Raw genomic sequence first — 12,521 nt, 5'->3', positions numbered from 1 at the left:
AAAAACGGCTTGGATTTTCATGATTTTATTAGAAAATATATGTATACGATTTTTGGAGTATTTCAATTTAATTCTCTGCAGCTAAATTAAATTTTCTTCTAAAACCTAAGTTGATCTTTGGTTACATTTCCAGCACACTATAATTGCTGAAATTTAACGAAAGTAAAACTTGATCTACACAATTAAAAAAGAAAAGAAAAAACACAAATTTTTGTGTGATCATTTGATAAGATAATTTTGTGAAATGGTCTCGATCAAATTCATGAAAAAATATTATTTCTTTTTTAACGATCGATGATCGAATCAATCTATTTTATTAATACAGACACGCAGATGAAAAAAAAACTTCAACCAATTAAAATAGCAATCTTCAAATCTACATACAGATAATATAATATAATATATATTACATAATTAACTATATAATAAAAAAAAAGATGAAGGTGGAAAAACATAATTATTATAAATTCAAAAGGAAAAAACACGATCATTTTCGTTTATCTTCAAACTCCAAACTATTAACTACTACACCTCAATTTCATCGAGGATGATCACGTGGCACCCACGCGCAGCCGCCCCTGAGATATCCGATTCCGACCTCCATCGGGACGTCACACCACGCGCTTGCCGGGTCTCGCCGGGGGAAGGCGGCGGCGGTTCTTGTCTTGTTTACCAAAGGCACTGCAAAGCCCACAAGCAGAAACCTTAGGAGACGGCGGCTCAATCGCGGGAGATACCCGTCCAGTACGAAACCCTCTTCCTCCGCCGTTGGATCGGCTCCTTTCGATCGTCAATCCGGGTGGCGGCGGAGAGTTCTTGGTGAGCACCGTCGCGGCCGGATCTTGTTGGCCTTCAAGTAGAGGTTTATTGTTCTCTTTCTCCTGCTGATTGACGAGTTGAGTCAATTTTTCGTCCCAAACCAAACCTGAAGATCCTTGTCTCCTAAAAGATACTACAGATCTCTGCAAGCCTGCCATGCTTTAGCTCTGTGAAGTTGCTGTGGTAATGTAATGTATTTGGGTTGGGAAAGAGTGTGGATCCTTTATTGGAATGTCGGCTGTGTGTTTTTTACTTTATGAGATAAACCGGAGACTCTCGGGATGTGTGTTTCTTTAAAAAATTATTATTTTCATACAGTTTAATAATTATTTAAATATAACAATTTCAAATAGAATCCGAGCACAATAAATAAATCGTTCGTGAGTTGTTCAGAGTTCGATTAAATAAAAAATTAATTTAAAATCGTTTGTTAAGTTTATCGAATCGAGCTCGAACATAATAATATTCAGCTCGTAAACTCGTGAGCCGTTCATGTAACTCAAGCTCGAGCACTGATACTTTGTTGGGCTATTTTTACGCCATGAGTGTAGCTTATCCCACATTACTAGATTAGTTAAATAGAAAGAACTGAGAAACTATGAAATGAGATGTATCCCTTTTCATTATAATATTTTAATTGATATTTTGCCTAAAAACTCATTATCAACTCCAAAAATAGTTTGGTTAATGAGCTCAAAAATAAGTTTGATTGACGAGTCGAGCTCGAGTTAGGCTTTTAAACATGATAAACGATCTATTAATAAATTGAGCTCAAAATATTCGCGAGCTTCGTAATTTCAAAACCAATCGACCTCACAACCAGGGGCGGAGCCAGGATCTTGGTTCAGTGTAGGCAACAATATATTATAATTAATAAAGAAAAAAAACAATGATTAATCGACATCTAAAAATAATGTGTCATAAAGTTTGAACACAAATTACGCACAGCTAGTAGCATTGAAAACAATTGAATGATCGACAAACATTGAACGAAAAAACGAACCTAAAATTTGGTAACATTTTGGATTTTTTAGAGATTATGAAAGATGAAAGCAATAATTAAAATGAATTTGAATGATTGTTAATCAAAGTATATGACGTTCATGTCTCGAGAAGAGAAAACACATTAAGCAGGCTATAGAGTATATACTTGGATACTAATAACATGTAAAAAATGGAGTCTAAAATTTGGGTTTACAAAATATTAAAAAAAAAATTGGATCAGTATAGACAGCTAAACATATAATAATAACTTACACAAATTAAAAATTTAGACATAAATAAAAATATATTATATTATATATATATATATATATATATATATATATATATATATATATATATATATATATATATATATATATATATACATAAACATATAAAAAAAAATTTGGCCCAGTGTAGGCACAAGCCCACACTGGGCCTGAGCTGGCTCCGCCAGTGCTCACAACTCATGATAAAAGCTTGAATCTAGCTCAAGTTTGATATTGTTCGGCCTAGCTCGTTTATATTCCTAAGGACCTTGTAACTTACACGTTTTTTCAGTTTTAGTTTTTTCTATCTTAGTTTGCTGCCATAATTTTCTAATAGCACACTAGTAATCTTATGAAAAAAAATAACTAAAATCTGATAAAAATACAAATTAATGAATTATAACCTTGATTTGATCGATGACATGAGAAGAAAAAAAAACCTTCAAATCATATATCATGCATGAGGTTTACATAATTATAATTGTTACTTTATTTAATTAATTATTTAGATGATGCATGCTATATGTTTAAATTGTTTTAAATGCATATATATTTATTTTTATGTAATTTAAAATATTTTCTCTAGTTTAGATTTGCAGAAGAATATTCGATGTCGGTCTGGGAAATGAGACTAGAGACGGTTGAGATACTAAAATTTAAAGTTATATTTTTATTTTAAGCCATGAAATTATTTATTTTAAATGGTTTATGAATTTAAGCGCTTCAATGTCAAATTTAATTTACCGAGTAAAATAAAATAATGTTAAGCATTTTAATTAGCAAATTTTGTAAAGTAAGGGAATTAAATCCTTTCACTTGAGATATAATATTTTTATAATTATTTTATGTGTTAATTAATTAGTTTGAGTAGTATTTAATTTATTAGTTGAATTTAGGATTTTAAGTATCTTTAATTGTCATTTTTCAAAATTGGGATTTAATTATTAATCTAGGCATTTTAATTTTTAATTAAAAGTGTTGATTTAATTTAAATAACTAGTTAATGCTTTTTTAGTATTAAATAGGAGGATTCACACACACATAGTAGCCGAGATATTCAAGCCTAGGGTTAGACTTTTTGGCTTCCTCATCTAGCAGCCACCATTACCAAAACCTTTTCCCCACCTCTCCTGAAGATTTTCGTCACCATTTTAGCTAGAAAATGCAGCAAATCACTCTCCGATCGGCCTTTGTATTACCCGTTAATTCATGCATTTAAAGCGTAAAGGCATATCTAAACCTTTCTTTGACACGTTGATCACGTTATATACTGTATTTTGATATGAAATATGCATGAAAATTCTTTTGCTTTGATTATACGAGTGGTAGAATGTTACCGATATCGTTTTCGATACAAAATACGTATGAACTTCCACGTTTTCTTGAGTTTCTTGAATGCAGGCTTCGCTGGACCAATCCAAAGACATGCTGCTACATATGGTTGTGTTATGGGGTGTGTTTAGATGTTATTAAGTGGTCTTTGATGGGTCATTAGGCTGCTGGTATAGCAGGAAGTCGTAAGAAGCAATTGTTGTGCGTAGGGGTGGTCGCAGCTTCGGCCGTGCGGCTCAGTGCATGTCTAGACCAGGGATCGTGGCTATGGTCTAGGTGCGGTATTAGGGTCCCAGAGTAAGTCTAATCTTGGTCTCTTAGGGCATGGTTGGAATGCAAGGTTGCTGGAATTGAGTCGGCAACTGCGTACATGTGTGAGTGTCGCGTAGGGACTGCGTACGACTAGGGTTTGTTTAGGTGACTAAGGGTCAAGTCTAGGGCTTGGTTCAAGTTGGAATTGGTAGGGAGTGTGCAGAGCGCATATGCGTAGTTTAAAGGGTTCGTTCATGGTTCGGGGCTAGTTTAGGGCCTTGGATAGTAGATTGGGATGTGGTTCACATATGGGTCGAGTCCATAGCCGATTGGTACGTCCTAAGTTGTTCTATTTAACTCGAGATTCTTAAGCATCCGAATGCATCTTTAGGGTTTTTTTTTTGATATTATTTGAGGATGTTGGGGCACCATGTCCGGAGATGATCTAACGAAGTCCACGATGTTCGTAAGTATGCATGACATGCAAACTAATTATTTTTGAGATATGCGATGTGTTTATGGGTTTGGAAGTCGGAGAACGTATTCAGTGACCTCTCCAATATCTTCGGGATAATTATGTTATATGCTAGGGAGTTGACATCCAGCCCAAAGGCTGTGGTGATCCCTATCGGCCCAGTATTGTGGTTAGTTTGATCAGAAGATTTATGTTATGGGTCATTTGTATTGAACAGAACTCTACGCAAAACAATTTATGATTGCAATTATGTATGACGAGCTTGAAAATATGAATTTATGAAAATGTTTATGCAACAAAGTTGCGTTATACATATATATGCTCATATTATGCTATGTACGAGCTATGTTTAAATTGCATGAATTTTATTCACGTATTACTTGTTATCATGGTTTATGCATGATAATTCATTAGACTTATTAAACTTGAATGATGATGATAGATGAGGAGATATGAGGCGGTGACCAGTGGCATGATGAGCTTGAAAATATGATTTTGTGAAAATGTTAATGCAGAAAAGTTGCGTTATACATATTTATGCTCATATTATGCTATGTACGAGCTATTTTTAAATTGCATGAATTTTATTTACGTATTACTTGTTATCACTACAACAAAAACGGCATACGACAACGGATTTTATCCGTTGTCGTAGCCTTTTTAAAACTGTTGTAACTGAGGGTGTTGTTGAAAGTCCGTTCAACGACAACGGTTTTTATTCGTTGTGGTAGGTAGAATTTGCGACGATTTTTGAAAACCATCCCTGATAATTTTAGCGACGGGTTTATCCCCAATCGTCGCTACGTAGCGACAGTTATTTAAACTATCGCTAACTTAGCGACGGTCTTTATATGCTAACTGTCGCTAATATTAGCGACGGTCTTCTATCATTATTTCCGTCGCTAAAATTTTTCGAAAAATAAAAAAAAATTCTTTTAATAATTTAATAAATCTAAAAGAAACTAACAATCAAAACTAAAATCGTGTAAGAGAAATAAATTTTAAGTGTTATGAAGAAGTGAGAAAATTTTATGTGTTATGAAGTAGTGAGAAAAATTTTAAGTGTTGTGTAAAGTGATAAAAATTGTGTAAGAGAGAAAAATTTTATGTGTTATAAAGTAGTGAGAAAAATTTTAAGTTGTGTAAAGTGATAAAATTATGTAAAAGAGAAAAATTTTAAATGTTATGAAGTAGTGAGAAAAAATTTAAGTGTTGTGTGAAGTGATAAAATTGTGTAAGAGAGAAAAAATTTTAAGTATTGTGGGGGAAAATGGAAAGAAAATGGAGATATTTATAGAGAGATTGCGCGGTATTTGGTCAAACCGTCGCTAATTTCAAATTAGCGACGGACCATCTAAACCGTTGCTAAAAGTAGCCACGGTTATTACTAAACCGTCGCTATATTGAGCGACGGATGTTTTAAAAATGTCGCTAATTTTAAACATGCGATGAATGTACTGAAAACCGTCGCTAAGCAGTCGTAGTATGTAGCGACGGTTGTGAAAAACCGTCGCTAATTTCAAATTAGCGACGGGTGTTGACAACTGTCGCTATATTTAGCGACGGTTTTAGAAAAGCCGTCGCTAAATATGGCAAAGTTTGTTTTTAAAAACCATCCTCGTTTGTCCAAAAAATCATGCTAATAGACAACGGTTTTTAAAAACGGTTGTTGTTTTTTAAAAAAAAACGCTAATAGACAACGGTTTTGAAAAACCGTTGTCGATTGTATTAAGAAAACACGCCAAAAAACAACAGTTCATAAAACCGTTGTCTTTTGCCCTAAAAAAACGTTGAAAGACAACGGTTTTAGAAAATCGTTGTCGTTGACACCCTAAAAGACAACAGTTTTCAAAAACCGTTGTCGATTGTCCAAAAAAACATGCCAAAAGACAACAGTTCATAAACTGTTGTCTTTTGCCCTAAAAACGCTGAAAGACAACGGTTTTAGAAAACCGTTGCCTTTGACACCCTAAAAGACAACGGTTTTAATAGAACCGTTGTATTTGACCCCCTAAAAGACAACGGTTTTTAGAAAACCGTTGTCAAAACGCACATACGACAACGGTTTTCACTAAAACCGTTGTTAAAAACTATACGACAACGGTTTTTCAAAAAAACCGTTGTCGTAGGTGCGTTGTCGTTAGGCGTTTTTCTTGTAGTGTATCACGGTTTATGCATGCTGATTCATTAGACTTATTAAACTTGATCGATGCCGATGACTTAGATGAGGAGACATGAGGCGGTGACCAATGGTAATGCAAACCTGAGGACCTTGCATATCATGATATTTTATTTATGCACGTTTTGAAACTATTTACTATGATTTTTAAGCATTAGTATTGGTGACAAGCATGTTGAAATTTATTATGTTATGTTAGAATTTTCCCAAATTATATTAGTCGTTATTAATTTGGGATTTTTTTGATTGTGATATTCAAATGTTGGAGTTTTTTTATTAAATTTATTTTGTAAAATGCATGGTGATCATTATTTTTTTAATTGCTATGTTTATAATTAATTATATAATAAGAAATTTTTTTATTCATCTGAAAATATTAAAGTAGTATTACTTTAAGTAAGGGTTCATTACAGTTGGTATCAGAGCAAAGTTTCTGATACAGAGTTGTTCCTACTACCGGTTGTGAGAAGCTCAGGAAGTCACACATCAAGTCTGTACGTTTTTACAGTTTTAAATGTATTAAGTGTTAAAGTACGAGTTCTTTTAACTGCATATTTAAGTTTTAAATAATTTAATTATGTTATATGATTAATTCTATTATGCAAGTTGGTTACGTGTTGAGTTAAATTGTGGAACAATATGCTTCCTAGTTGTATGGTTGACCGCAAGGGCCGCGAGGCTCGTGAAGAGGAGAGAGTTACCCCTCAACATCCACTGCCAGATATTTAGGCTTAGATGCTTGCTGGCATGACCTAGTTCTTTGCGCAGTTTTCTCGGAACAATGTCGAGATGGAGAGGAGGACGAGGCCATAAGCAGTGTATGAGCATTTTCGCAAGATAGACCCCGAGGACTTTGGGAGGACGACGGATCCTATGGTAGCAGAGGGATGAATTAAGTCCATATAGTTGATCTTTACCTTTATGGAATTTCAGGACACTGATATTGTTATATATTCCACCTACTTGCTGAAGGACGATGCTAGATTATGGTGAGAAGGAGTGTCAGTGATGATGAACCTTCAGAACCTTATTTGGAAGGGCTTCAAAGAGGTGTTCTACTCCAAGTACTTCACTGATGAGGTTCAATTCCAACTAACTAGGGAGTTCATGCCTTTGCGACAAGGAGACCGCAATGTAGCAGAGTTTGTGAGGAAGTTTCAGCAGGGGTGACATTTTGTGCCTCTGATAGCTAATGACTCCAGAGAGAAATTGAGACATTTTATTGATGGTTTACCGCCGATCTTGCGTCGTGATTTCCATGTAGATGGTCCTACTACTTATGCAGTTGATGTGTCTACAGTTTTGGCAGCTGAACAGGATCATAAAGATATTGAGAATGACAGGTAGGGCAAGAGGCCCTTTCAGGCGCCTCAGCTTCATTTCAGCAACAAGCCAAGAAGCCATTTTAGGAACATTTCAAGGGCAAGGGACAACGACTGTAGTAGCCCGAATTCCAAATTGGGTAATTAACGGAGTAATGGTGATTAAGAAGGTTTAAGGTGTAATTTTGACCGAGTCATGATCGGACGGACCGAAGATGGTTCGGAAGCACCGAAGAGTTCGGAAGGTCCGAAGTGGGTTCGATGGATCCGATCATGAGGTGTCAAGAGCAGCTGGACACGTGCATGTTCGGACGGTCCGAAGTGTATGATCGGAGGATCCGATCATGAGCTGTCAAGAGCCAATGGACACGTAGCGTTCGGACGTTCCGAAGTGTTGTTCGGAGGATCCGAACATGGCCTATAAATAGTTCTCGGATTTCTCATTTTTGACTTGCCAATTTATTGAGTTTTCTCTCATTTTGGAGAGTTTGGAAGGTTTCTAGAGTTAGTTGTTGGTCGAGCGATAGCCAAGAGCTGCCAGGAGTAGTAGCGTAGCGGCGCCTGAGTTTCGAGGCAATCGACATCAAAGGGCTGTCGACGGACGAAGGTAAACCCTAAACCTTTGGTAGTACTAGGGAGTACTGGTTTTGCTAGTTGAGCATGGTAGTATTGTTCATTGGGTATGCTTTTGATGCGTAGGCTTGTGCTAGACCTGATTAGCGGTGTTGCGTAAGGCTAGGCTTGCTGTGATAGAGGTACGAAAGTACTATCCGAGATATCCTGGTTGAGTATACATTCATATATGTGTTGCATGAGTATTTGCTGCATTGTTATATGTCATATGATGCATGATATTATGTCACGAGTTATGATGCATATTGCATATCATGTTGAGCCGTATCTCCTTCAAGATAGCCTTTACTGTTGAGCTGTATCTCTTTCGAGATAAGCTATATCTTGGGGCCGCTCAGCCCTGTCTTGTGGACGCATGGACACCGAGAGTACACAGTGGCCGACGGGTCGGGAGGGCTTCGGTGGTCCGGGACATTTTAGGTCCACGTCTGTCTTGTAGTGGATGCAGTGACCCAGAGGTGTACCGCGCGGCACTATCCACTTGGCGCCTCTAGACTGAGCATTGTTGAGATCCTTTTGTGACTCCTGTTTCTTGACTACCCCGGTATCATGATCATAGCATGTGCATTTCATATAGGTCTGTATACTCATACTTTTGTACTGGGCGTTCTTATCGCTCACGTCCTCGGTTTTGTTTATTCTTGGACACCCCATTCCCACGGGGCAGGCCTCAGGTTGGACAGCTCAGGAGGAGCAGGAGGAGGACGTTGAGTAGCTGGTTGGTTTAGTTTATCGGTATTGTTTTGATTCGATATGGTTGTACTGGATATTTCATTTTGAGTTAGTCTAGACTTCGATTTCGATTGGGTTGTATAACTATTGTTGTTGACTATTTCCGCTGTTATCTCTGATTATTGTTAATTAGGTTAATTGCATGCTTAGTTTTTGATTAGTAGGTGATTCTGGAACGGGTCACTACATTTATGGTATCAGAGCATGCATACGATTTTGGGATATAGATTTCTGTTTTGGGATTTCCGTTGACCAATTTACTTGTTTCCCCATTCTATGTTGTAGCAATGGCTGACCACTTTGGTGACGGGAGTAGTCAGGGGAGTGTAGGTCGATGGGGTGACCAGGACGATCATAGACGTCATTCTTTCCATTTCTACTCCGATGGATCATTCGGTTTTAGCCAAGCGTCTAGTGATGGGTTGTCCCTTAGATTTTGAGGATAACGATGTTGTTATTTTCGTTTTGTTCATTCTCTTGCCTAGATTTCGAGGACGAAATCTTTTTAAGGGGGGGAGAATGTAGTAGCCCGAATTCCAAATTGGGTAATTAACGGAGTAATGGTGATTAAGAAGGTTTAAGGTGTAATTTTGACCGAGTCATGATCGGACGGACCGAAGATGGTTCGGAAGCACCGAAGAGTTCGGAAGGTCCGAAGTGGGTTCGATGGATCCGATCATGAGGTGTCAAGAGCAGCTGGACACGTGCATGTTCGGACGGTCCGAAGTGTATGATCGGAGGATCCGATCATGAGCTGTCAAGAGCCAATGGACACGTAGCGTTCGGACGTTCCGAAGTGTTGTTCGGAGGATCCGAACATGGCCTATAAATAGTGCTCGGATTTCTCATTTTTGACTTGCCAATTTATTGAGTTTTCTCTCATTTTGGAGAGTTTGGAAGGTTTCTAGAGTTAGTTGTTGGTCGAGCGATAGCCAAGAGCTGCCAGGAGTAGTAGCGTAGCGGCGCCTGAGTTTCGAGGCAATCGACATCAAAGGGCTGTCGACGGAAGAAGGTAAACCCTAAACCTTTGGTAGTACTAGGGAGTACTGGTTTTGCTAGTTGAGCATGGTAGTATTGTTCATTGGGTATGCTTTTGATGCGTAGGCTTGTGCTAGACCTGATTAGCGGTGTTGCGTAAGGCTAGGCTTGCTGTGATAGAGGTACGAAAGTACTATCCGAGATATCCTGGTTGAGTATACATTCATATATGTGTTGCATGAGTATTTGCTGCATTGTTATATGTCATATGATGCATGATATTATGTCACGAGTTATGATGCATATTGCATATCATGTTGAGCCGTATCTCCTTCAAGATAGCCTTTACTGTTGAGCTGTATCTCTTTCGAGATAAGCTATATCTTGGGGCCGCTCAGCCCTGTCTTGTGGACGCATGGACACCGAGAGTACACAGTGGCCGACGGGTCGGGAGGGCTTCGGTGGTCCGGGACATTTTAGGTCCACGTCTTTCTTGTAGTGGATGCAGTGACCCAGAGGTGTACCGCGCGGCACTATCCACTTGGCGCCTCTAGACTGAGCATTGTTGAGATCCTTTTGTGACTCCTGTTTCTTGACTACCCCGGTATCATGATCATAGCATGTGCATTTCATATAGGTCTGTATACTCATACTTTTGTACTGGGCGTTCTTATCGCTCACGTCCTCGGTTTTGTTTATTCTTGGACACCCCATTCCCACGAGGCAGGCCTCAGGTTGGACAGCTCAGGAGGAGCAGGAGGAGGACGTTGAGTAGCTGGTTGGTTTAGTTTATCGGTATTGTTTTGATTCGATATGGTTGTACTGGATATTTCATTTTGAGTTAGTCTAGACTTCGATTTCGATTGGGTTGTATAACTATTGTTGTTGACTATTTCCGCTGTTATCTCTGATTATTGTTAATTAGGTTAATTGCATGCTTAGTTTTTGATTAGTAGGTGATTCTGGAACGGGTCACTACAACGACCATAAAAGAAGGTTACTCAGAAGCCTACTGACTATCTGGTGTGTTCAAAATGCAATCGCAGGCATGAGGGATAGTGTTTATGTGGTTCAGACAAGTGATTCAAGTGTGGATCCACTGACCACATGCTAAAGAATTGTCCATAGTGGAAGGAACCGAAGCATGGGAGAATCTTTGCAATGCATGCCGAGGAGGAAAATCCAGACACAACACTTTTGATAGGTAACATAATTAGTTCAGCACCGTACCGTATTATCTATTGGAATTTTTTATGCATGGTTCAAATTTTTGGATATACTGGTAGGATAAATTTTTTAATTTCCTACGAAATTTTATTAGGATAGTGGATTCAGACTATGCATGAGGTTAAGTTTAGTACTTTTTTAGAATTGTTAAGTTTTAGTGGTATGTTAATTTTATCTCAGGAATGATCTTTATAACGGGAGTAGCCATGAATGCACTGTTAGATTCCGGGACTAGTCATTCTTTTATATCAGACAGCTTCGTGACTTATTTTGGGGTCAAGCCCACCATGCTCGACGTGAATTATTCTGTGATCGTTACATCTGGGGAGGAATTGCATGCTTTATTGTGGCCAGATACATGGATCTTGAGCTATAGAGCCACACAGTCTATGCTGACCTTGTTTTATTGTCAATGCCCAAGTTTGACATTATTCTGGGAATTGATTGGTTGTCAAAGAATGGAGTGTCAATTGACTTCCAACGGAAGTTAATGAGGGTTAGACCTTTGGATAAGAAATAATTTATAGTCGAGCTAAGTGGATGCAACGACACGCATCAGATGATATCATGTCTTCAGGTGAGGAAGCTCATGCATAAAGGATGCCATAAATTCTTGGTGAGCATTATTCCAGCCCTTGTTACTACCAGTCAGTCAGCACCAGACGTCCCAATTGTCAGAGATTTTCCTGACTTGTTTCCTGATGACGTTGCGGGTATTCCACCTGAGCTTGAGATGAAGTTTTCTATTTATGTTATGCCTGGTACCATGCCAATCTCCAAGGCACCATATCGGTTAGCGCCTGAAGAAATAAAAAAGCTCAAACAGCAGATACATGAGCTACTGGATAAGGGATTCATATGCTCTATTTGTTCACCTTGGGGCGCACCAATACTTTTTGTGAAGAAGAAGGATGTAATCATGAGACTTCGAATTAACTACAATGAGTTAAATAGAGTTACAGTGAAGAACAAATACTCATTACCAAGGATCAAGGACGCATTTGATTCATTGCAAAGAGCTACTGTGATTTCTAAGATAGAACTTCGCTTCGATTATCACCAGCTGAAAGTGAAAGGCGCAGATGTGCACAAGACAACTTTCAGAACTCTCTATGGGCATTACGAGTTCTTAGTGATGCCGTTTTGATTGACAAATGCTCTAGTTGTAATGCCCGAGATTTTAATTAGATTAATATGAGATTATTGAGTTTGAACTGATGTAAGTATATCCGGGCCATTCTGAGACCAGACTGGACAAAGTGTATGAACTACACTGATTTGGGCCGAGAGTTTGGCGCCCGGGCGGAAGTGTTTGACCG

General features: G+C 38.1%; 1 protein-coding gene across 1 annotated transcript; it reads right to left on the bottom strand.

The window, feature by feature from the left end:
- Positions 1–334: 334 nt before the first annotated feature.
- Positions 335–1,107, bottom strand: LOC140824583 (MAPK kinase substrate protein At1g80180-like). The gene has a single exon (XM_073186154.1). It carries the CDS (start codon positions 975–977, stop codon positions 612–614), a length of 366 nt encoding a protein of 121 aa, XP_073042255.1. The 5' UTR covers positions 978–1,107; the 3' UTR covers positions 335–611.
- Positions 1,108–12,521: the final 11,414 nt, after the last annotated feature.

Source organism: Primulina eburnea, chromosome 2 (genome assembly GCF_022965805.1).
Source record: "Primulina eburnea isolate SZY01 chromosome 2, ASM2296580v1, whole genome shotgun sequence".
Taxonomy (NCBI): domain Eukaryota; kingdom Viridiplantae; phylum Streptophyta; class Magnoliopsida; order Lamiales; family Gesneriaceae; genus Primulina; species Primulina eburnea.
This window is presented reverse-complemented; position numbering and strand designations above follow the sequence as displayed.